The sequence below is a fragment of the Xyrauchen texanus genome, chromosome 15 (genome assembly GCF_025860055.1).
Source record: "Xyrauchen texanus isolate HMW12.3.18 chromosome 15, RBS_HiC_50CHRs, whole genome shotgun sequence".
In the NCBI taxonomy this organism is placed as follows: domain Eukaryota; kingdom Metazoa; phylum Chordata; class Actinopteri; order Cypriniformes; family Catostomidae; genus Xyrauchen; species Xyrauchen texanus.
Genome location: NC_068290.1, coordinates 28,143,851 through 28,170,647, shown reverse-complemented (window position 1 = coordinate 28,170,647; position 26,797 = coordinate 28,143,851). Strand labels below are relative to the sequence as shown.

At 39.4% G+C, this 26,797-nt stretch overlaps 2 protein-coding genes across 3 annotated transcripts; both read left to right on the top strand.

Moving 5' to 3' along the window:
- Positions 1–7,715: 7,715 nt before the first annotated feature.
- LOC127656153 (RNA-binding protein 12B-like) lies at positions 7,716–16,096 on the top strand. The gene is made up of 2 exons (XM_052144332.1): positions 7,716–7,870; positions 13,722–16,096. Exon 2 carries the CDS (start codon positions 13,744–13,746, stop codon positions 15,622–15,624), a length of 1,881 nt encoding a protein of 626 aa, XP_052000292.1. The 5' UTR covers positions 7,716–7,870; positions 13,722–13,743; the 3' UTR covers positions 15,625–16,096.
- Positions 16,097–19,415: 3,319 nt separating this feature from the next.
- Positions 19,416–23,732, top strand: LOC127656152 (RNA-binding protein 12B-like). 2 transcript variants are annotated; one of them, XM_052144330.1, is made up of 2 exons: positions 19,416–19,588; positions 21,125–23,732. In XM_052144330.1, the coding sequence occupies exon 2, from the start codon at positions 21,147–21,149 to the stop codon at positions 23,034–23,036; it is 1,890 nt and encodes a 629-aa protein (XP_052000290.1). In that variant the 5' UTR covers positions 19,416–19,588; positions 21,125–21,146; the 3' UTR covers positions 23,037–23,732. The 2 variants fall into 2 exon arrangements, with proteins under 2 accessions (XP_052000290.1, XP_052000291.1); XM_052144331.1 differs by having other exon boundaries at positions 19,426–19,531.
- The last annotated feature ends 3,065 nt before the right edge of the window (positions 23,733–26,797 follow it).

Here is a 26,797-nt window from a genome sequence, read left to right as displayed (position 1 = left end):
ATAAGGTCTTAGTTCATAAAATTTGGAGTGAATGTAGAAATATCTCAAAAGTGCAGCACATACAGTGCATCCGGAAAGTATTCACAGCGCTTCACTTTTTCCCAATTTTTTTATGTTACAGCCTTATTCCAAAATGGATTAAATTCATTATTTTCCTCAAAATTCTACAAACAATACCCCATAATGACAACGTGAAAGAAGTTTGTTTGAAATATTTGCAAATTTATTAAAAATAAAAAAATCACATGTACATAAGTAAATACAGCCTTTGCCATGACACTCAAAATTGAGCTCAGGTGCATCCTGTTTCCACTGATAATCCTTGAGATGTTTCTACAACTTGATTGGAGTCCACCTGTGGTACGTTTAGTTGATTGGACATGATTAGGAATGGTACACACCTGTCTATTTATAAGGTCCCACAATTAACAGTGCATTTCAGAGCACAAACCAAGCCATGAAGTCCCAGGAATTGTCTGTAGATCTCCGAGACAGGATTGCATCAAGGCACAGATCTGGGGAAGGGTACAGAAAAATTCTGCAGCATTGAAGGTCCCAGTGAGCACAGCGACCTCCATTATCCCTAAATGGAAGAAGTTGGAACCACCAGGACTCATCCTAGAGCCAAACTGAACGATCGGTGGAGAAGGGCCTTAGTCAGGGAGGTGACCAAGAACCCGATGGTTCTCTGTGGAGAGAGGATAAACTTCCAGAAGAACAACCATCTCTGTAGCACTCCACCAATCAGGCCTGTATGGTAGAGTGGCCAGATGGAAGCCACTCCTCAGTAAAAGGCACATGACAGCCTGCCTGGAGTTTGCCAAAAGGTACCTGAAGGACTCTCAGACCATGAGAAACAAAATTCTCTGGTCTGATGAAACAAAGATTGAACTCATTGACCTGAATGGCAAGTGTCATGTCTGGAGGAAACCAGGCACCGCTCATCACCTGGCCATACAGTGAAGTATGGTGGTAGCAGCATCATGCTGTGGGGATGTTTTTCAGTGGCAGGAACTGGGAGACTAGTCAGGATCGAGGGAAAGATGAATGCAGCAATGTACAGAGACATCCTTGATGAAAACCTGCTCCAGAGCACTCTGGACCTCAGACTGGGGAGAAGGTTCATCTTCCAACAGGACAACGACCCTAAGCACACAGCCAAGATAACAAAGGAGTAGCTATGGGACAAATCCGCCACAGTCCAGACTTGAACCTGATTGAACATCTCTAGAGAGATCTGCAAATGGCTATGCACCGAAGCTCCCCAACCAACCTGATGGAGCTTGAGAGGTCCTGCAAGGAAGAATGGGAGAAACTGCCCAAAAATAGGTGTGCCAAGCTTGTAGTATCATACACAAAAAGACTTGAGGCTGTAATTGGTGCTAAAGGTGCTTCAACAAAGTATTGCACGAAGGCTGTGAAACCTTTTTCATGTTGTCATTATGTTGTTTGTAGAATTGAGGAAAATAATGAATTTAATCAATTTAGGAATAAGGCTGTAACAACAAAATGTGGAAAAAGTGAAGTGTTGTGAATCCTTTCTGGATTCACTGTATTTGGTATTCTGTAACAGTATGAATAAGATTAGTTTAATAAATAAATAAACAGGACTTTAGTTAAAATAATATTCTGGGTTCAATCCAAGTTAAGCTCAATCGACCGCATTTGTGGCATAATATTGATTACCACAAAAATAATTTTGACTTGCCCCTCATTTTTATTTTGAAAAATAAATAAATGGGTTACAGTGAGGCACTTACAATTGAAGTGAATGGGGCCAATCTGTAAACATTAAAATACTCAGTTTCAAAGGTAAATCCACAAGATGTAAACAATATGTGTGTGAACATGGTTTTAGTGTGATAAAATCACTTACTAACCTTTTCTGTGTGAAGTTAAAGCCATTTTTACAACTCCGTTGCCATGATGATGTGATGTCAACAAACCCTAAAACGACTGTAAAAAAGACGATTTAAACAACTTTAAAACTCAAATAATGCATGAGTTTTAACAGTAGAATTAATTGAATGCTTTTATAAAATTATAAGCTTCATAGTTCTGCCTTTTAAACTCTCTTAAATTTCACTGGCCCTGTTCACTTCCATTGGAAGTACCTCACTGGAACCCAGATTTTAGCTTTTTTTAAAGAATAGGACGGACGGACGGACGGGGGGGGGGGCTGGGTAGCTCAGCGAGTATTGATGCTGACTACCACCCCTGAAGTCATGAGTTAGAATCCAGCCAGGTCTCCTAAGCAACCAAATTAGCCCGGTTGCTAAGAAGGGGAGTCACATGGGGTAACCTCCTTGTGGTCACGATTAAGTGGTTCTCGCCCTCAATGGGGAGTGTGGTAAGTTGTGCGTGGATCGCGGAGAGTAGCATGAGCCTCCACATGTTGTGAGTCTGCGCGGTGTCATGCACAGTGAGCCATGTGATAAGATGCGTGAATTGACTGTCTCAGAAGCAGAGGCAACTGAGACTTGTCCTCCGCCACCTGTATTGAGGTGAGTAACCGCGCCATCACGAGGACCTAGTAAGTACATTTGCTATTTAATTTATTTGCATTTGCTACAATTGAGCTTAATTTGTATTGAACCTCGAATATTCCTTTTAATCACTAGCAGAGTTTCTAGATCTAGAAAGATCAGTCAGATGAGGCATTTTTTTTTTTATCCTTCGTCAGTCGATAGGTAACACTGCCATACTGACGGAAGCTCTGAGGCTCACAAAGGATGGCAGAGGTGTGTGAGGAACCGGTGGGAAATGACAAAACAGGAAGAAAAGAAGTAGAACTGGACCAGAGACACAAGTGAGTGCAGATCAAATGGAGGTAGGATGGACAAGCGAAGTGGGTGCTAGAGATAAAACAGCAGAGAAAGGGATACATAAAAAGGAAGACAACTCATCAGGAAGGGGTGTCAAGTAGTTCTGTTGAAAGTGGAATGAAGGAGAGGGGAAAAGAGAGAATTCTGATGAGTAGAATACGATACTGAGATTTAGGGAGGGGTGTGGCATGCAAAAGCTGAGTCAAACTGCACTAACAAGGGAGTTGAAAAAAATAGTGGGAGAAATTAGATGTGCCAGTGTTACAGGATGGAGCGTTAATGGTGACATGTTGCAATGAAGCACAGAAAGACAAAGCAATGAGAATCAATTCCATTTGTAAACAGGAAGTGGTGAGTAGTACCAGTACTAACCACTAGGAAATAAACAATGGGTAAGTGGAGTGATTACTGGAGTGCTGTTGGGAGTGTCTATGAAAGAGTTAAAAAGTTATTTGAATGGCGGGGCTATAGTTGATGCAAGACGTTTGTTGATGAATAAAGAAGAAAATAGTGTGAAAGTATTTCGGTAGTATTGAGATTCGAAGGTGAAATTTTGTACTACCAGGGAACTTCTGGGTTTGTTTGTTGCAGTAATGTTGGAATGTGGTCTTTATAATATAATTATTTCCACACAATCTATTTTTCCTAATATGTCAGATGCTAATATAAGTGAATTATCTCTCTCCACATGGAATGTGAATGGGTTGGGGCACCCCATAAAAAGAAGGAAGGTTATTTATTTTCTTAAACGTAAGAAAAATGATATAGTGTTTCTTCAAGTAATGCATCTTTCTCCACAGGAAACTGAAAAATTTGGGAAGATATGGGTTGGGCATATTTTCTTTAGTGCTGGCTCGAGTAAAAGAAGCAGGGGAGTCATTACAATGATAAGTAAACATCTACAATTAAATGTCTCAAACAGTGTAGAGATAAATTAGGAAGAGTCATTATTGTTTTAGCAGTGCATATCAAAAGTGACCTTTTTTTCACTGCCCAGGGACGAGCATGTGAAGAATCAGTGGCTAGAGTTTATATTTACAACTATACCACACAAGTATAGCCCGAACCTTGTACTGTGTTCGCGTCATTTTAATGACGATTGCTTTACGAACATGAATGCTTTCAAGTGTGGATTCGCGAGCCGGTTGATACTGAAGGAAGGTTCAGTACCAAGTTTATTTGGATCAGCTTCCTCCTCCGAATCACAACCTGTAAGTATTATTAATAATTGTTCCTTTTATGTGTTTTTTAGCATGCTTAATAAGTATTTGTGTGTGTTGTGTAAGTTACGCTCAGCGCAGCTTCTAGGTCTCTGTGGAGCGGAGGGGGGCGAGGCCGGTCGGAATATCGCTCGCCCGATCCCCAATCAGCCTGATGAGGCGCGCGAGGGATAAAGGCGGCCGGTGACGATGGTTAGAGAGAGAGAGAGAATTACGGACATGTCCGCATGTGTGTTTGTTTATGTTGTGTTTTAAGTTTCTTATTAAATTATTATTTATGTTGACAAGCTGGTTCTCGCCTCCTCCTTGCCCATCCTTTAACTGTTTTACATTGGTGCCGAAACCCGGGAGGGAGGAGGGATGCCCGTCGCAGAGTCCTCGACACTGCCGTCCACCCAGGGGAGCGCCACTGCCATCTGCCGGGTGACGGAGTAGCCCGACCGCCCGGATGCGGGGTACAGCCGTCGTCCGCGGGGCAAGTGGGGACTGGATACCCCGACCGCCTGGAGCGAGGGAGCCGCTGCCGGGGGCGGAGGAGTGCCCTGCTGTCCCCAGAGACGCGGAGGGGTCGAGGGAAGACAGCCGTCCGCGAGGGGAGGAGGGAAGAAACTCTCCGACCGCCCGGAGCGGTAGAGCTGCTGCCAGGGGCGGAGGAGTGTCCCCATTTGCCGCCAGAAAAGCGGAGGCGCGTTCTACCCGCTGGGGGTTGACGGTTTCACTTCGGTTCGCCCGGGGGTGGAGCGGCTGTCGTCCGCCTGAGTGTGGAGGAGTGTTCGAGGACCACGCGACGGTACATCAGAGAACCGGTGAGTGAGCTTTTTCTCTCTCTCCTCTCTCTCTCCCTGTCGCACCGTGTTGGCCTTTTCCCTCGCCTATTATGTGTTGTTGTCTTCCCCTCCTGTCTCCTCCCAGGGCGAGGAAGGCGGGGATGACCACGCGGGACGCAAGATACACCCCACCCCAGGGATAGGGGGGGTGTATGTCATGCCGGTGGCACCCCGGCCTGAGATAACGCCGGGAGGAGTGTGGAGCGGAGGGGGGGGTGGGGCCGGTCAGAATATCGCGCGCCCGGTCCCCAATCGGCCTGATGAGGCACGCGAGGGATAAAGGCGGCCGGTGACGATGGTTCGAGAGAGAGAGAGAATTACGGACATGTCCGCATGTGTGTTTGTTTATGTTGTGTTTTAAGTTTCTTATTAAATTATTATTTATGTTGACAAGCCGGTTCTCGCCTCCTCCTTGCCCATCCTTTAACTGTTTTACAGTCTCCAATGTAAATTTTTTTGAAATATGTGAAATGTTTGTCGATGTTATTGGAGTTGTCATAAAGAATAGAGCAATAACTTGTAGTAATGCAGTGCTTTATCAATATGTTTATGCGTTGGGCTAACGCAAACAATAACTGATTGGGTGTTTACCACCGAACTTTGGGCTATGATCGCTAACATAAATCAACTCAAATTCCTTCTCTGATTTAGATTTTTTTACTACAAAGTGGTGATGTGCGTTCCGTGTCCGACAATCTCTGCACAGAGTATACCAATCACAACTGACTGGGTCATCTGACCAATCACCGCAGAACGCAGATTATCGTCACGCAAAGGAGGGGTTTGGAAAAATGAGTCGTTGAACTAATCATTTGGGAGTCGGTGAGCAAATCAGGTAAACATAAATGCATATTATAAGACAACAAAAGTGTTTTTTGTCATTGCATGCATGTAAAACTGTTGTTGGGGACTCCCAAAACAATATTAGGAACATTTTAAATGCCATAATAGGTGCCCTTTAAATGTAGCCTCAAGCATATGACGGATCCCAAAATGATGCATAAATAAGTCCCCTTTCTGTCAGTCAGAGTGGATTGTGAGGGGGGGTTACTACACTCTGTGACCTATATGAGAGTGGAGTGTTGAGATTATTTGAAAATTTGGTTCAACATTTTAAGATTACTAGATCTCAGTTCTTTAGGTATTTACAGCTGTGCCTCCTGTTCTGTACTATTTTTTGGACACCCCCCTAAAGCAGCAGGTACTTTGGAAGTGGTGATTACTGCTTTTGGAAAAGGTGATGAGGCATCAGTGTATTACTCCCTGTTAATTCAGAGTTTGGGGGACAGAACTTCGTCTTCTCTCAAGAGATTATGGGAGAAAGACTAAAATTTGGTATAGGAGGAGGGAGAGTGGGCTAGGATACTAAAAAGCATCAAGTCTACATCTAGAGGTCCAATGGTCCGTCTGATGCAATTTAAGATTTTGCATCAATTCTGTTGGACCCCCACTAGATTGTATAGGTTGGGTCTTAAAGACACACCCGCCTGCCAATCAGAAGATGGGGACACAACACATGTTTTTGGGGATGTGTTTAAATCAAAGAATTTTGGTTGAGGATTCAGAGCTTTATGTGTGAGGTATTGGACACTCAGTTTTCATTTTGCCCCAGACTGTATCCTGAGTGATGGGATGGTTGTCAACATTGGGGATAGATATTTAAAGAAATTAAACCAGATGTGTTATGTATACAAGAGACATGGCTTAAGCCCAAGCTTGATTTTGTTATAAAAGTTATGTGCGTGAGAGATGGGATCACGGGAAGGGTAATGGTGGAGGTTGCATCACTTTGATTAAAGAAGGATTACCTTATAGAGTTGTAGGTAGAAGAGTATGTAGGGAGTATGTGGTTGTGGAGAATGGGTAGAGAGGAACAATTATGTAATAATAAACTTTACAATCCTTGTCAGATAATATTATTGAGTGAACTAGAGCAAATAGAGTGTCAATGTAGAAATATGGATTTTAATGCACAGAGCACTTTATGGGGGGTTTGACCGATGTAACTGGGCAAGTAATCTAAGATTTGGTGGATATGAGGAATTTGGTCTGCCTAAATGATGGGGGATATACAAGAGTGAATGTGGTTACAGGTTAGGAATAAGTATTGAATTTAACTGATTATCTTGAGGGGATCACTAATTGGAAGGTTTTAAAATAGAGAGTATAGTAGGAAGTGATTATTTTCCAATATTAAGCTCAATTATGGTAAATGTAGGTAGAATAGACACGAGTCAAGATAAGGTAGTTAAATGGAGGTATAATAAAGCAAATTGGGAGGCATTTATGAAGGTGAGTGAAGAAGGGTTGAAGAACATAAATAGGAAAATAGGAAAAGAGTCGGTGGAGCATGTAATTGTTCAGTGTAGGAAATATAGATTGGAAAGAAAGGGTGTATTAGAAGAGTTAAGCAGAAAAGGAGAACAGCTTACATTAAATAATTTGTTTAATCCACAAAAAGGAAGTAATAAACGATATATAGTGATGAAATATCTGGAAAGTTCTGGGCTAGTTAATCGAATATAAGGTGAAAGGATTTTTTTAATTTTAAGGGCTGCATGTGGAAACTGGATGAGTAGAATACGCAGCGCCACCTGAAGCTGCAGCCCCGATCCGGTTAGGAAATTAGGTGTGTATGTGGTGTCACTATGACAGGTGGATTGGGTGTTGTATGTATTTTATTTGAAAATAGAGTGTCGATGGTCTAAATGGGAGATAGGTGGCGATAATGCACCAATGGGTTTGCGAACCACCGTAAAAAAAAAAATAAGAAAGAAGAAGAAGATAGATGAGGCTTCAGTCTGTCCTTTTGTCTCTAGGCTTCCGTAGTCTGCAGATGGCGGTGCAGGAGATGCGGATTCACTAGTTTTACGCGATTTTCCGTTGCTTCAGATATTTGTGCTTCGTCACGGTGGAAACTGGAAAGACAACATCCCAAATCGTAATTTATTGCGCATTATTTAGCATTTGAAGAAGAGTGCTATATCCTTTGCTTTGTGTAAGTTGATTAATGTTGTGCGTGTAACATTCTGGGCCTATCCAATCATCTAAAACGAGCGATACTACCGAAGACAGTCATTAAAATGTCAGTTTTTTTCAGATTTGGCCTTGTTTTTTTAAACAGAATAACAGATACAAATATTTCTGTCACCGTGTGTTGTGGTAATTAAAAGGGTGTTGTACATGAGTGCTAGCTGTTTTATATATGGTGCAGTTGTGATTTAAAAAGCGTGTAGAAACGATAGCTAGCGGATTACTACAGAGGTGAATATTCACGGAAACAAGTTAGTTTTCCCCAGTGTAATGAGAAAACCGTTTAAATTAAAAGTGGTTTTTAAATTTAGCACTGATGAGAAAATGCGTCCTGAGCTCAGCTGCTGCGTGCATGTGGATATTTATTTATATTTTATATACACTCTACATCTGGGCCTTCAACATCTCTTTCTGACTATGTTAGAGCCAGATGTCCTTTGTTTTTGAAGACTGTAGTGTACACCTTTTGTATGAATAAAAATAATAAATATATATATATTTGGCAATTTCAAGCTTTGTAAAGCCTTCATTCCTCAAAACAATGATTGACTGACGAGTTTCTAGAGAAATCTTTTTTTTTTTGTGTGCAGTTTTTTTTTTTTTTTTACGTAATATTGACCTTAAGAAAAGCCAGTCTATTGCATACTGTGGCAACTCAAACACAGACAATGTTTAGCTTAATTTAAGGAACGAAACCGCTTTCAACTGTGTTTGATATAATAGTAAGTGATTTTCTAGTACCAAATTAGCAATTTAGCATAATTTCTGAAGGATGAGGTGTTTGAGTGATGGCTGCTGTAAATGGGGCCTGTCAATTTTTTAAAATAGTGATGGTGCTATTTTTTAAATCAGTAATGTCCCGAATATACTTTGTGATCAGCTGAATGTCACTTTGGTGAATAAAAGTACCAATTTCTGTACATTATTCCAAACCTTTCGCTGCCAGTGTATATAAAATAAGTATTGCAAATGGGATGTTTAGTTAAGTCTAAGGATGATCTGTTGGTTTATTTCTCAAATGTTTTTTAAATATGGCTTATTAATTGTTAAAAGTGGACATGCACAAGAGTATATAATGCTTGCTGACTGGAACTCAATTTCTGTCATTTCTTTGGAATTGGAGAGTTATAGTCAAGTTTAGGACTTGTGCAGGACTTGGATTGAGTTAAAACGCGACATTGCATGCTAAAGCATATGGGGAGTTGGCCTTCCACACAACCTAGTTGAAACCTCTACAATAATGCCAATATTCGGATATTGGCTATGGTGTTTGAGCCCTGCTCTTTTAGATATGAAGCTGTCTGCTATAAAAGCAGGTGCACAAATACCATTCCTATGAATTTTCTTCCTTCAAGACAGCGATTCATCTCTCGTCTAGAAGCCCTCTACTGCTTCGCCGTCAACTACACGAGTCCGTGGACAGCATCTTCACGGCAACGAGAAGACACTCCACTCCCCTGCAGTGTTATGGCGAACGTCACTCCGCCTCGCCCCTTGATGCTTCGCTGGTGAACGGGCCGCTTCAGCACACTGATTCCCCGCAGTGCTTCGGCAGGTGTTGTGTATCCTTTCAAAGCAATTGTATATTGTATGAAATATATATATTCTTTTTAAAGATGTTTTTCCGTAAGTGTTCCTTGTGTGAGAGACGCATCCCGCCGTCAGATCAGCATGAGAGCTGCATTCACTGTCTGGGCCGTGCCCACGCAGAGTCAGCTCTCATGGAGACAGAGTGCCCTCACTGCAATGGCATGAGTCTCAAGATGCTGCGCTCACGTATCGTCCTCTTTCTGAGGGACGATTCAGCCTTACACACCCTCCCACTCACCTCTTCTGTGATACCCAATGTGTTACACGAGGAGGCACCACGAAGTCGAGCAGGATGAATTTGATTATGGACTTCGTGCAGGCACACACCCCACGAGCCCCTCAATCTTCACGCAATGCATTATGTGCATGTCGAGCTCTCAGTCTCCGCAGGAGAGTTCTGATGCTGGGGATGATGACGATGACATGTCTCTCACTGCATCAGGCAAGTTGTCATTGGATGATGCTACAGCCCCTCCCCCCAGCAAGAGCAAGGAGCGTGTACATGCCACTGACAAGGAGATGCTTTGTGTCCTTATAAGGGTGGTCAAAGAGCTTTATATCGAGTGGTCTCCTGCAGAGGAACCTACACAATTTTGCCTTGATGAAAGGCTCCTGCAGTCCGGACGCTGTCAAGCGACTCGTAAAGTTTGCACAACCGCTTCCTATTGGTGAGCGCCGCATTATATCATGTTATGAACATACCAAATTGCCCTCTATCCCGTTACACGGGCGCATGGCGAGCTCTTACTGGCATTCCGACTGGGTGCTAAAAAGCAATTGAACATGGATATATGATCCAATTTGCACATTGGCCACCTTGTTTAATCCGTGTTCTCTCTTCCACAGTTCCGTCCAAAGACACGTCAGTGTAATGAGCCAAGTACACAATGTTCTTGCAAAGAACACAATAGAGGTTGTTTCATATGAAATAACAAGCCTGCTGTATGAATGTGTCGCAAGTCCTCACTGATGTGTCAGAGCTGGTGTTTACAACAATCGAGCACAATCTGTGGTCTGACCACACGATATGCCGGTGTTGCGTGCACAGACTGTGACACACACAGCGGGCTTTACAGCCATTAATTCCTCATACAGCCATTCAAGTCCTGAGATGCTTGAATCGCGATCGAGACGCGGCCAATCATAATGTTAACAAACAGATCTTATCACACATCTGTCCTCAGCACTGATTTGCATCAATAGATCTGAAGGACGCATACATAATTTACCTATTGCACCGCGTTACAGGTGGGTTTTTAGATTTTTTTCAAGGGAACTGCGTATCAATTTAACGTCCTTCATTTCAGTCTGTCTCAGACTCCCCGCACGCTCGCAACATGTATCGATGCGGCGCTTGCCCCAATGAAAATTAACGGTGTGTGTGTGTTTTGAATTACCTCAGCGATTGGTTATTACCAGCCAATCAGAGGCACTATTGAGCAAACAAAGAGACTTCTTTGCATATGGAAAATCTGGTCAAATGTCAACTGGCCAGTAAATCTTCTTTTAGGAGTTCATGCGTGCGCACCTCATGAACAAACACGTACAGACCATTCTTCGGTGTCTGTTTCGGTTCAAACTGAAAAAAACATTACCACTGAATTAATTTCATTTTCCTGTTCTTTGCACTAACTCGTCACTGTCTGGCTGCTCTATCACCATGGCCAGCACCAGCCCTTTACCAACAAGGTGTTATGCTGGGTCAATTTTTCAGAAAGAAAGTTCAACCAACACAGATGTCGTGCGGTGTGTAATGGATGCCCGACTTTCGACACCTGGAAACAAGTGCAAAACGGACATGACATGTCATCCGTCTATAGCTACTGGTTGTCCTTCCAGCTTTGAGAGCTTTTCATTCCAATATTGTGAATCACCACATTCTGATTCGCAATAAATCATACTTCGCTATAGGCAAGTATGATTTAATTATAAAGTTCTTTAGAGGAACAAGACGATTAAATCCACCTCGGCCGGCTACAGTCCCGACTTGGGACCTAACTTTGGTCCTAAAAGCTCTCTCAGGCCCCCCTTCGAGCTGTTGATTTGCACATGCTCTCTATTAATACTGCACTACTGCTGGCTCTAGCCTCAGTAAAACGGGTCGGTGACTTCGCTATCAATTGACAATACATGTCTGCAGTTTGGCTCTGGTCTTTCCAAAGCGACCGTCAATCCCTGAAAAGGCTATGTGCCTAAGGTTCCAGCTACACCTTTCAGAGCACAGGTGATTCACCATCAAGGTTTTTTTCACTCCTCTGTTTATTTTGGATGAGGAACAATCTGCACATTTGTTATGCCCTGTGCGGGTGCTACACGCATACATTGAGCAAACCCGCCAGTTTCGACTGTTTTATTAGCTCTTTATTTGCTATGGAGGATGCACGAAAGGAATGTCCATATCCAAGCAAAGACTTTCTCACAGGATCGTTGATGTGATTGCCCTGAGTTGCAGGCTAAGATCTTCCCAATTGGTGTTGAAGCACACTCAACTAGAAGCATGGCCTCCTCATGGGCATTGATGAATGATGTGTCTTTACAAGGTATATGTTTTGCAGCAGGATGGTCTTCTCGAAACACATTTGCAAGGTTTTACAACCTAGATGTAACGTCTCTCTCTTCACAAACCCTCTGTTTAGAGTGCTTGCTATTTTGTTTTTCAAACATATACTTATGCCCCTTCCCTTAAGAACGGACTCCCCTTTATTTTACACAACCGCCTATATTGGCCATTGTAATTTACCATAGAGTCACAAGCATTTTCATTATAAATAACTCCCATCCTGACTGTGTTCGTGAAGGGTTTAATTTATACTTTATGACTATAGTTCATATATTCATTCTAAGTACTCCCCTCCTGGCCCAACATGAGGGTCACCCACTTGCGGCATACTCATGTCAGTCGTTGTCCCACGGGACTGCGGCGCCATGTTTAGTGAAGGTTGTCGTGTGGTGTGGCGTGATGGGATTCTGTTTACCATGTGCGTTAGCATGCAATGTCAAGTGTACTGAGTCATAAGGGAAACGTCTCTGTTATGTACGTAACCTTGGTTCCCTGAGACGAAGGGAACAAGGTTTTGCGAACACTGGCTGCACTAGCGATGTGCTCCTTGTCCCTCAGTCAGAAAATTCTGAGGAATGGTGTTCGTGCAACTGCTTTTATTGCAGACAGCTTCGTTCCTAAAAGCCGGGGCTCAAACACCATAGCCAATATTGGCATTATTGTAGAGAGGTTTCAACTAGGTTGTTTTGAAGGACATCTGCCTTTGTGTTAGCATGCAATATCTTATGTATGTAAGCGAGACGTTCTTTGCCTGAAAACTAGTTTGTAGATTATTTTTTTTTTATGTGAATAATTTCAAAAAGTCTTGTTGAAAAGGTCTTGATATTTTTTTGAGTTCTCGTAGCTTGTTCAAAGTGATCTAGCATTTGTTTGTGCTGATTTGCAGTTTGTTGAAAGATAAACTGCAAGAATATCATAGTCTGTATTTAAAAGCTATTATGAGGCAGACTTTGCACTCAAGTGAAGTGGAATTCAAATATACGTCCTGTTGTTTTTATTCATGTTTGATGGACTATTGTAAAGTGGTTGTTGTAACTCATGTTGGGTTCCTGGTTATTTTTAGTACTTGAACATGAATGAGTTGCTATCAATCACGGTTTGTTGTTGACTTCATATTGTTAGCTTTGTTGTAACATTGTTACATTAAAGCAGCACTTGCCTACGGGTTGGTATTGGAAACTGCCAATTTGATGAAAAAAAATTTGGATTTAAAAATGATGAAATGTTTTCCAATTAATTGGCTAGATAGTCATTCAGCTATATGGATCCCAGGTGTTGAATTTGTCATTTCTATCCTTTTAATTATATTTATTTCTGATGATATGGTCAGTTGATAAGTTTAAATTGTGAATGGAGTTCATATTACATACATATTTGAACACAGAAGCTGAAAGAATGATGTCAAATGTTGGAAAACTAGTCGGTCCTGTTAACCTGAAAAGTCTTGTTTTTTTGTGGGAAGAAGTTGTCGTTGGATCAAAGGACATTTTTATGAGCTTCAAGACAGACTTGTCTTGTTATTGGCTATATATTGGCTGAGAGGTTTTTTGTTTCACAACTAAATTTGGTTTGAAAATTAGCGTTGGGAGTAATTTTCAATATTTTGATTTGGAGCCAGCTGTTGTGTCAGCGTTAACGCAATTATATGTGCCCCTTCTGTCTGCAGGTGCTGTTGTGTGTGCTCCATCATGGCTGTGGTCATCCGATTACAGGGACTCCGAATCACGGCTGGTTCTGAGGACATTCGCAATTTCTTCACTGGGCTCAAAATTCTTGATGGTGGGGTTCATATAATTGGCGGGGAGCTTGAGGAAGCTTTTATAATATTTGCATCAGATGAAGATGCAAGACGAGCGATGTCACGCTCAGGTGGCTGCATTAAGGGATCTCCTGTCAACTTGCTTCTGAGTAGCAAGTCAGAAATGCAGAGTGTTCTTGAGGAGAGCACTAGGAGGTCTGAGTTAAAAAGCAGGGGAATGCACAAGGAGTGTGTCAAAAGACCTTCTGTGGTACAAGGTACTTCATCAAGAGCAGATGTGCGAAGGGCAGATAATCCAGAAATTAGGAACAGACCATCACCATCTTCATTCAGTGAGACACGATATCAGATTGAAGGGGCCGCTTTAAATAGAGATGACCTTTATCTAAAATTGAGTGGGATGCCGTTCTCCGCAACAAAGGAAAATGTTCGTAACTTTTTTGACGGGTTACAAGTTGAAGACATGCTCTTTTTGAGGAACCACCGTGGAACATTTAATGGACATGCTATTGTAAAATGTGCTACCGCAGAGGATGCCATTGAAGGTCTGAAGAGGGATCATCAGTACATTGGACCACGGTATGTACAAATAACAAGATGCACAGAGGAGCAATGGCTGAAAGAAGGGGGTGTTGTTAGAACAGACAATCGGAAAAGACAGTCTTTAGACCGTGCAAGATCTCGATCTCCTGTTTCCATTAGGTCACGGTCCCCATCCCATGAAGAATACTGTGTCTTGTTTGAAAACTTGGCTCATGTGATTGAAAAGAGTGATTTGAGAGCATTACTTCATCCGGTTCCTTTGAAGGATGACCAAATTATTATCTTTGTCCAAAAGAAGGACGATAGAACCAGATCGGCTGTTGTGGTGTTTAGAAATCTTACAGACTATTGTGCGGGCTTGGCTCATCATAAGGAAACATTGCTGCACAAGGTTGTGTATGTGTCACCTATCTCCAAAGACAAAATGGTTGCCATGTTGGAATTGTCTGTGGATGAGAGAGATGACAACAGAGGGTCAAGACGATCGGTTGAAATATCCCAATTGCAAAGAAGCATTCCTGACTCAGAGATGAGGTGTGTCTACGTACGCAATCTGCCTTTTGATGTTCGGAAAGTGGAGATCACTGACTTCTTCCATGGATTTCAACTGTCTGAGGATAGGGTGATCTTATTGCGTGATGAAAGAGGAGCTGGGCTTGGTGAGGCTTTGGTGATCTTCCAGTCTGAGAAGGAAGCCGTAATGGCACAGTCCCTTAACGGACAAAGGTTTCTAGGATCAGAAGTCATGCTGAAGTGCATAACGTTGGCCCAGATGCAGAATTTTGGTGTGAATGACCAGTCAATGATGAGCCCACCAGAAAAGACCAATCAGAGAGCCAGAGAAGTTTACAATGATGGTCCTCATTTATCAAATACCCAGATGTGTCCTGATGGTTTTGATATGCAGCCCGAGTTGAATCGTGGTTATGGAGGCTTTGATCCTAATTTTGACAACGGTAATGCATTTAGACCAGAATCGGATGATAATGGGCGCCATGATTATCGATCTCCTGGCCAACAATTTGATGGTCCAACCTGCATTAAATTGCTCAATCTACCCTCACAGATAAGGATTGATGAGATTTATGACTTCTGCTATGGATACAGAGTGATTCCAGGATCGGCCTCATTGCAGTATGATAGAAATGGAGATTCCAGACGTTCTGCAACAGTACTGTTTGAAAACCACAAAGAGGCACTCACCGCACTTCAAGAATTAAATAGAAGACCAATTGGCACCAGGAAGATTCAGATGGTATTTATGTAGATATGTTAGGGCATCGAAGGAACTGGTGTGATGCATTCTTGTTGTCTCAAGTCCAAAATAATGACAATAGTTACGTGGTTTTTTTTTTCCACTGATGTTATAAGGCCGATTTTGTTTATTATTATTGCTTCCTGTTGTGACTGCTAATTATAAATTCTGCTGTTGCCTTGGAGTATGTTAATGACTGTTAATTTGTGCTGTTTTTTAAGTGCTGCTCTCACGCTCGGAGTTAGTGTGATCTCGTATTATGTTAAATGAGATCAAACGACTATTCGATAAGGAGCATTTTTGTTGACGTTGTCGATAACGTCAGCTAATCATTTCAGCCCTACCCAAAACCAGGGTCTATTTAGTGGAAATAGGCCACTTCTATTAAAATTAATGAGAGAAATTGTAATGCCCAGTGGTTAATGGATGTACAAAAGGTCCCGCAGGTAAAAGAGTCAAACATCTTTTGTATACAGACAGACAGTTCTTCTCATAAGGGGATATGTCCCTAACATGTGGAGCAAATGGAGGAAAAGGAACCATTTGGCATATGAGGAGACCCATGTTGTATGGTTTGCCAAGACGGTGCCACCAGGGGAACAAGCAAAACATTTACCTTGTAGATAGATACATATGTTTTGATATTTTGCTATAGTAAGAACCAATTTTATAAAGGTCACCGTCAACAACAAAGAAAGGGTGAACATGGGAGTGGCCACACAATAGAACAATAGATGCTGTCCTTCACAATGGCAGTGTTGTGTCTACTTGGTGGAATCTCAGAGGGCAAATTTTCAATGAACTAACTTAAATGTCTACTGTGAACTGCCTTTATTAGGTCAGCTGTTTTTGTGTCTATCTCAGTGTTCTGTCCAATGAATAACATCCTGACTGTTCCAAGTGGTTCCTCATAAAAGTGGAGAGAGCCTTTTACATTACTACTGTATAACACTATGCAACACCCTGCTGAGTCCAGCTGCATTATGCAGGTCTGTTTTCTTTCCACACTTGATTAATTCTATCAAGTTGGTCTGTATAACCATTTATCCTCAGGAATGTTACAGTTTCATAATTATAGTGACTTCTTTTGTCTCTTTGTTTTTGATATCAATTATGTATGCACATATAACTATATAACATCAATTTATGATCAGAGCCTCAGTACCATCTGGTGGCTTAATGCGAATCAAACTATAATTCTGTTTCTATGTTTTGATACTTTACATTTGCTTGTAGGTTATTCATCTGTTATGTTTGGGAAATCTAAATGAATTATGTGTAATTTTTCAGGATAATATCTTCAAATGTGGATGTCTGTCATGTTGCATTCGGTCTTTCCTCGTGAGGGACAGTAAGCAGAATATTTCAATATTTACCACTTGACGACGAACCTGCATCTTTAGCTGAAGTCATCAGTGTACTTGATTTTTATTTTAGTTTTAGTTTATTCTTATGTATTTTGATCTATACTTTCTTGTAACGTTTTGACTGATCTTTGTGAATATAGCATTTCAGAATCTTAGCTCAGTATAATTATTGGGAAGTGTTGGCAGCTGGCCATAATTACCAGGAAAACTCTTTTATCATGTCTAAAGCCCCACAGAGGTTTAAATGAGGACAACATTGTATTCACAATAATCACTTTAAAGTTGACCACTGAACCAGTAATCTCTTGTTGTATCTCTTTGTGCAGGGCTCCATGTAAGCATTAGTTAACTTTTCTTTGCAGACATTTATAAACTTAGTCAAAAATCTTGTTTTTCCTTTGTTTAGGCTACACTTTTGTTTCTGCAACATGTTTCCATTTAATAAAATTGGCATCATCCTTCCATCCTCTTGCCTCCTTGCTGTGTATTTTCCAGACACAATAATATATCCAGTTTTCAAAGCCATGTGGTTGAAAAAATGTGGGTTGTACCATAATTTATTGCACTTTTGCAAACAAGGTGTATAAGAATATTTTATATGAAATATTAAAGGAATAGTTCACCCACAAATGAAAATTCTCTAATTTACTCACCCTCGTGCCATCCCAGATGTGTATGGCATACTTCTGCTGAACACAAACAGATTTTTTAAGGCTCAAAAAGCTTAAAGGCAACATGAAAGTAATTCACAAGACTCCAGTGGTTAAATCCATATTTCAGAAGTGATATGATAGCTGTGGGTGAAAAACAAATATTTATGTCTTTTTTTTTTTTTTTTACCAACAATCTCCACTTTAACTATCAAATCCTTTTTTTGTCTATTCACATTCTTCATGCATATCAGCGTCTACTGGGCAGGGAGGAGAATTTATGGTAAAAAAGGACTTAAATATTTATGTTTTTCACTCACAGCTATCATATCACTTCTGAAGATATACATTTAACCACTGGAGTCATATGGATTACTTTTTAATGCTGCATTTATGTGCTTTTTTGAGCTTCAAAATTTTGGTCACTATTCACTTACAATTGTATGGACCTACAGAGCTGAGATATTCTTCTAAAAATCTTTATTTGTGTTCAGCAGAAAAAAAGAAAGTTATACACATCTGTGATGGTATGAGGGTGAATAAAAGATTTTTATTTTTGGGGTTAAGCAGTGTCCTGAGTTGTAATATGTTATAATTAATCTAGAACTATTTTAAACTATTTCCCCCATTCCTCTATAGTTAGTTACTAAACAAGCTATTTTTATATAAATAAAATATAATGTATTTGTCTCACACAGTATCATTGAAATTAAAGTAAAAGGTGATTGAAATAATGCCCAGCCTTGGGACTTTATTTATGCACTTTAGCCTTTTGTAGATTTTGTAAATAATGATGTAGATTTTAACCTACAGTCTTGATTTTGAATAGAAGTCAATAAATATTTTATTTCAACTACTCATTAAGTTTTTCCAAAGATGAATGACATTAAAATGTGAGTGTCCATTATAACCAAGGCAGAAATAGATAAGGTATTATTTCATAAAATTTGGAGTGAATGTAGAAATATCTCAAAAGTGCAGCACATATTTGATGTTCTGTAACAGTATGAATAAGATTATCCATTTAGAGTTGTAGAATTTATTCGAAATAAATGGGACTTTAGGATTCAGTCCAAGTTAAGATCAAACAACTGCATTTGTGGTATAATATTGATTACCACAAAAACTATTTTGACTTGCCCCTTGTTTTCATAAAAAAAAAAAAATAAATCTGGGTTACAGTGAGGCACTTACATTGGAACTGAATGGGGCCTATTCGTAAACTTTTAAATACTCTGTTTCAAAAGTATGTAGCCACAAGATGTAAACAATATGTGTGTGAACATGGTTTTAGTGTGATAAAATCACTTACTAACCTTTTCTGTGTAAAGTTAAAGCCATTTTTACAACTCCGTTGCCATGATGATGTGATGTCAACAAACCCTAAAACGACTGTAAAAAAGACGATTTAAACAACTTTACAGCTCAAATAATACATGAGTTTTAACAGTAGAATTAATGTAAGTGCTTTTATAAAATTATAAGCTTCATATTTTTGCCTGTAAACTCTCTCAAATTTGGCTTCATTCACTTCCATTGGAAGTACCTCACTGGAACCCAGAGTTTTGCTTTTTTTTTTTTTTTTTTTTTTTAAAGAAAAGGAGGAATGATTCAAAATAAGTTTTGTGGTAATCAACATTATGCTACAAATGTTGTCTATTGAACTTAACTTGTATTGAACCTGGAATATTCCTTTAATCACTAGCATACTTTCTGGTTCTAGAATGGTCAGTGAGATGAGGCTTCAGTCTGGCTGTCTTTTTGTCTCTAGGCTTCCGTAGTCTGCAGATGGCGGTGCAGGAGATGCGAATGCACTTTTACACGATTCTTCGTCGCTTCAGATATTTTGTTACGAAGTTGTGCTTCGTCACGGTGGAAATAGGAAAGGCGAAATCGCAAATCGTAATTTATTGCGCATTATTTAGCATTTGAAGAAGAGTGCTATATCCTTTGCTTTGTGTAAGTTGATTAATGTTGTGCGTGTAACATTCTGGGCCTATCCAATCATCTAAAACGAGCGATACTACCGAAGATCTTTTTTTAGATTTGGCCGTGTTTTTTTAAACATAATAACATATACAAGTCTTTCTGTCGTATGTTGTGGTAATTAAAAGGATGTTGTAAATGAGTGCTAGCTGTTTTATATATGGTGCAGTTGTGATTTAAAAAGCGTGTAGAAACGATAGCTAGCGGATTAATACAGAGGTGAATATTCAAGGAAACAAGTTAGTTGTCTTCCCCAGTGTAATGAGAAAACCGTTTAAATTAAAAGTGTTTTTTATTTGGGCACGGATGTTTTTACCCGATAATAAAGCGAAATGCCTGTACACTGTGTCCATGTGATACTAATGTGAATATGCGTCCTGAGCACAGCTGCTGCGTGCATGGGGTGTTTTATTATTTATGTAAGTCGACGGATGGTCCGTTGGTTTTATTTTGCAAATGTTTTCCAATGCATTCATCGTTTAAAGTAGACATACACAAGAGTGCGTAATGCTTGCTGTCCGGAACACAATTTCTGTCATTTCTGTGGAATTGGAGAATTATAGTCGAGTTTAACTGTGCGGGACTTGGATTGAGTTAAAACGCTGGTTCTTTGTCTGAAAACGAGTAATTTCAAACAGTCTTGTTCAAAATGTCTCAAGTTTCACCCCCCTTGCTTGTTCAAAGTGATCTGGCATTTGTTTGTGCTGATTTGCAGTTTGTTGAAAGATAAACTGCAAGAATATCATAGTCTGTATTTAAAAGTTATTATGAGGCAGACTTTGCACTCAAGTGAAGTGGAATTCAAATATATGTCCTGTTGTTTTTATTCATGTTTGATGGACTATTGTAAAGTGGTTGTTGTAACTCATGTTGGGTTCCTGGTTATTTTTAGTACTTAAACATGAATGAGTTGCTATCAATCACGGTTTGTTGTTGACTTCATATTGTTAGCTTTGTTGTAACATTGTTACATTAAAGCAGCACTTGCCTACGGGTTGGTATTGGAAACTACCAATTTGATGAAAAAAAATTTGGATTTAAAAATGATGAAATGTTTTCCAATTAATTGGCTAGATAGTCATTCAGCTATATGGATCCCAGGTGTTGAATTTGTCATTTCTATCCTTTTAATTATATTTATTTCTGATGATATGGTCAGTTGATAAGTGAAATTGTGAATGGAGTTCATATTACATACATATTTGGACACAGAAGCTGAAAGAATGATGTCAAATGTTGGAAAACTAGTCGGTCCTGTTAACCTGAAAAGTCTTGTTTTTTTGTGGGAAGAAGTTGTCGTTGGATCAAAGGACATTTTTATGAGCTTCAAGACAGACTTGTCTTGTTATTGGCTATATATTGGCTGAGAGTTTTTTTTGTTTCACAACTAAACTTGGTTGTTAAACCTTGGTTTGAAAATTATCGTTGGGAGCCGTTTTCAATATTTTGATTTGGAGCCAGCGGTTGTGTCAGCGTTAACGCAATTATATGTGCCCCTTCTGTCTGCAGGTGCTGTTGTGTGTGCTCCATCATGGCTGTGGTCATCCGATTACAGGGACTCAGAATCACGGCTGGTTCTGAGGACATTCGCAATTTCTTCACTGGGCTCAAAATTCTTGATGGTGGGGTTCATATAATTGGCGGGGAGCTTGAGGAAGCTTTTATAATATTTGCATCAGATGAAGATGCAAGACGAGCGATGTCACGCTCAGGTGGCTGCATTAAGGGATCTCCTGTCAACTTGCTTCTGAGTAGCAAGTCAGAAATGCAGAGTGTTCTTGAGGAGAGCACTAGGAGGTCTGAGTTAAAAAGCAGGGGAATATACAAGGAGTGTGTCAAAAGACCTTCTGTGGTACAAGGTCCTTCATCGAGAGCAGATGTGCGAAGGGCAGATAATCCAGAAATTAGGAACAGACCATCACCATCTTCATTCAGTGAGACACGAAATCAGAGGGAAGGGGCCGCTTTAAATAGAGATGACCTTTATCTAAAATTGAGTGGGATGCCGTTCTCCACAACAAAGGAAAATGTTCGTAACTTTTTTGACGGGTTACAAGTTGAAGACATGCTCTTTTTGAGGAACCACCGTGGAACATTTAATGGACATGCTATTGTAAAATGTGCTACCGCAGAGGATGCCATTGAAGGTCTGAAGAGGGATCATCAGTACATTGGACCACGGTATGTACAAATAACAAGATGCACAGAGGAGCAATGGCTGAAAGAAGGGGGTGTTGTTAGAACAGACAATCGGAAAAGACAGTCTTTAGACCGTGCAAGATCCCGATCTCCTGTTTCCATTAGGTCACGGTCCCCATCCCATGAAGAATACTGTGTCTTGTTTGAAAACTTGGCTCATGCGATTGAAAAGAGTGATTTGAGAGCATTACTTCATCCGGTTCCTTTGAAGGATGACCAAATTATTATCTTTGTCCAAAAGAAGGACGATAGAACCAGATCGGCTGTTGTGGTGTTTAGAAATCTTACAGACTATTGTGCGGGCTTGGCTCATCATAAGGAAACATTGCTGCACAAGGTTGTGTATGTGTCACCTATCTCCAAAGACAAAATGGTTGCCATGTTGGAATTGTCTGTGGATGAGAGAGATGACAACAGAGGGTCAAGACGATCGGTTGAAATATCCCAATTGCAAAGAAGCATTCCTGACTCAGAGATGAGGTGTGTCTACGTACGCAATCTGCCTTTTGATGTTCGGAAAGTGGAGATCACTGACTTCTTCCATGGATTTCAACTGTCTGAGGATAGGGTGATCTTATTGCGTGATGAAAGAGGAGCTGGGCTTGGTGAGGCTTTGGTGATCTTCCAGTCTGAGAAGGAAGCCGTAATGGCACAGTCCCTTAACGGACAAAGGTTTCTAGGATCAGAAGTCATGCTGAAGTGCATAACGTTGGCCCAGATGCAGGATTTTGGTGTGAATGATCAGTCAATGATGAGCCCACCAGAAAAGACCAATCAGAGAGCCAGAGAAGTTTACAATGATGGTCCTCATTTATCAAATATCCAGATGCGTCCTGATGATTTTGATATGCAGCCTGAGTTGAATCGTGGTTATGGAGGTCGTGATGGCTTTGATCCTAATTTTGACAACAGTAATGCATTTAGACCAGAATCAGATGATAATGTGCACCGTGGTTATCGATCTCATGGCCAACAATTTGATGGTCCAACCTGCATTAAATTGCTCAATCTACCCTCACAGATAAGGATTGATGAGATTTATGACTTCTGCTATGGATACAGAGTGATTCCAGGATCGGCCTCATTGCAGTATGATAGAAATGGAGATTCCAGACGTTCTGCAACAGTACTGTTTGAAAACCACAGAGAGGCACTCACCGCACTTCAAGAATTAAATGGAAGGCCAATTGGCACCAGGAAAATTCAGATGATATTTATGTAGATATGCACTCAGTTATGGCATCGAAGGAACTGGTGTGATGCATTAGTGTTGTCTGAAGTCCAAAATAATAACAAGAGTTACATGTGTTTAAAAAAAATGTCACTGATGTAATAAGGCTGATGTTGTTTTATTATTTTTCGTTTGCCTTTATGGATTTGCAGATGAGTACTGCTTTATTTTAGATTAATACCTTTTGTACCCTATTGTGACAGCTAATTATAAATTCTGCTGTTGCCTTGGAGTATGTCAATTACAGTATTTTTTTTTTTTTTTTAAAGTAACAAATACTATTTTGTTTCATTTTGAGTTTTCTCTGTACATGTTTTTTTTTTTTTTTTCAGTACTTTTTAGCCATCTGGGGAAAAAACTGATTTAAAAATAATCTTTCTTGTGAAATTGTGAATTTTCTGAGATAAATGGTTAAATTAAAGGCAACAGCTTGTTATTCTGACTAGGGCTGCAACTGACGATTATTTTAATAATTGACTAATTCATTATTATTTGAACAATTATTCGACTATTCGGGCAATTATTGCAATGATTAATCATTAGCTTTTAACCGACTATTCAGCTTGTGCTTCAGCTTAAAAGGTTGTATTAAACTTGCTTAATAACAACAAAGAGGACAAAATCATCTTTTTAAAATATCTCTAAATGACATTCACTTAATTACAAAGTTTAATTCATTAAAAAGTCACTGCAAAAAATCCTATTTTTATCAAGTGTTTTTGTCTTGTTTTCCATTTATAATTATCTAATAATCCTTAAAAGAAGATACATTTACTTGAAGCAAATTCATTAAAACAAAATATGTTTACTTTGCAACATAGAAGCTATTAAGACTTGCTTAAAGAGAATGTATCTTAAATATTATTGTAATTTTACTTGTTTATACTTAAGCCAGTGCCATAAAGACTAAATATACTTGTATTCAAGATACATTATCTGAAAATAAGTATAAATATCTTCTTTGTTGTTTTAAGTATTTTCTGACATTTTAAAATATTTAAATATTATAGTCAACATTCTCCAATAAAATTTTTCCTTCTGCAGTATAGCTCCTAAAATAAATGTATGTAAGGACAAAGAAGACAAATCAGAAACCTTTTTTTTTTTTGCATTGCATTTTTTAGTTATTTTTTGCATTGTATTATGGGTTAGAACTACACCTCCTCACCTTTTTGTTCACTTGATTTCGAATTGATCTTTAACTCACAAAAAAAAAAAACTAACTCTCAAATCAGCGATTTTCTTCACGATAAGATACATAACGTGACATATATTATGATTCATTTTGCCATCACGTTATAATCTAGCTGCGGCAAGCACACATGAGGGATTAGTTTCTCTGCGCTGTTTGTGCTGTTTCACACAACTCATAAGGGGCTCTGACCACACACCAGTTTCAGAGTTTGTCCTTTATACAACCCACTTCCTTATTATTTGAACTTTAATAAAGGATGCAGGGGTGTTTCATTTTTAGGCACTCTGACCTGCAAGTTTTGCTCAAATGGAACACCAGGTACTGCCCTGCTTTATTTCACGATGACACTGCTTTTGTATTTATTTATTTAGTATTATTGTATTATATTTCCCTCATACTTTGTCATTTATTTCACCTTAAGCTGTTTGGAAAGTTTGGAGTGCGTTTGGACTGTGAGCTGTTTTTTTTTGCCTCTCCTCAATCATGCGCGTGCTGAAGTGCTGCTCTTAAGTACCATCATTAGCATCAAATGAGATCAAACGACTGTTCAACAACGGAAATTTTTGTAGACAAAAATAAAATATTATTTTTTTATTGTTGACGTTGTAGATAACATCGACTAATAGTTTCAGCCCTAATTCTGACTACTTTTTGAGGCTGCTTTTTTATTCTTCCGAATTAATCCAGTTTTAGTCAGCAAGTTTTAACTGTTTATTTATTGTGATAAATGTTCTGTATGCTATTATCTATCTGCAGGAATGAACAATTCAGCAGGAAAAAAATTTATAGTTGAACTCTTGCTCATTAAAAAAATGTGTATGACTGCTTCATCTAAAAGAATGGAGAAAAAAATACACTAAACTACATATGTACTATATTGTTCCTAACTAATCACAAGGTTTTTTTTTTGTCTTTTTCTTAATGTTTTTTTTTTTTTTTTTTATACAAAAGATGGCTTTCTCTTGAGCTTTGAAATGGATAGTTCACCCAAAAATGAAAATTCTCTCATAATTTACTCATCCTCATGCCATTCCAGATGTGTTTGACTTCTGCTGAACACAGAGATTTTTAGAAGAATATTTCAGCTCTTTAGGTCCAAACAATTAAGATGAATGGCTAACAAAATGGAGTAAAATGTGGGTGTGAAACAGATTAAGTCCTATTTTACAATGTATATTGAACTTGCCTGTCCTTAAAAAAAAAGCAAAAATCTGGGATACAGTGAGGCACTTAGAGTGGAAGTGAATGGGGCCAACATTAAAATACTCAATGTTTCAAAAGTATAGCCACAAGATTTAAACAATATTCATGTTGACATGTTTTTAGTGTGATAAAATCGCTTGCTAAACTTTTCTGTGTAAAAATTTTACAACTACGTTGCCATGATGACTCCACTTCATAAAACCCTAAAATGACCGTAAAAATTACGATTTAAACAACTTAAATAAAGCACAAGTTTTAACTGAAGTAACGTAAGTGCTTTTATAAAATTCTAAGCTTCACATTTGCCTTTAAACCTTCCAAAAAATAGCCCCATTCACTTCCATTCATAGGCGGAAATTGCCTCTGGATGGAACCCCCCTCCAGACCCCCCCTATCTGAGGGTCCCCCCCCCCAAAATATCATTAAAATATGTGTATTGTAAATAATATAATGATATATTCTTAAAATAATTGTTTAAGAAATAAAATAATACAAATGCAAACGGGGCAACAATAAAAAAAAACCTTGGTGTCCTCTTCAAAAATTGCTCTTGAGAATTGTTATGTTTATTGTCCCCACCAACATTTTGATGACATTTTCGCCTCTGCTTCCATTGAATGTGCTCACTGAACCTTTCAGAGGAACGAGTCAGAATTATTATTATTATTGTTTTTGTGGTAACTAAAATTAATCCAGAAATGCTGTCGATTGAGTTTAACTTTAACTCAACCACAAACCATTAGCAGAGCGGTCACTAGAAGCAGTGCAGTACAGTGGATTCAGTAGGTGCTGACTTGTTCTGTGTACTATAGGAGGTTAAGAGACCACCTGGAAAAAAATACAGATAAAATAATGTGCAACTAATAATAATAAAAAAAAAACACAAACTATAACAAACAACTGCTGCCTGTGTTCACAAGGATTGGGTAACATAAAACAATTTCCTTAAAATACAACATCTGGATTATCAAGCAGTTTGACAAGCAAAACATTGCAAAGTAATATACAGATTTTACAACTGTTCTGCAGGAGTGTGTCTACTATCCTCAAGTAGCCAAATGGCAGAAGCGTGGCAGGAATTGGGAGCGCTTGAACAAGCAACAGGCAGTTAATGCAAAGCGTTTGCGTATTTAAGTAAACCTAAAGCTGTGGTCTGAGTGAGAGGTTGTTTTGTTTCTCAAAACTAGCTAGAAAAGTGTGTTCAGCAGGATAGATAGATAGATACATACATGCATCGATCAGTGGCTGTTTTTTTTTAATAAAATATATGCCGATCATGAGCTTGATAATTGTGTCCGTGATAAAGTTGGCACCACTGACCAATCAATAAATAAGAGAAAACCTTTTCGCAAAT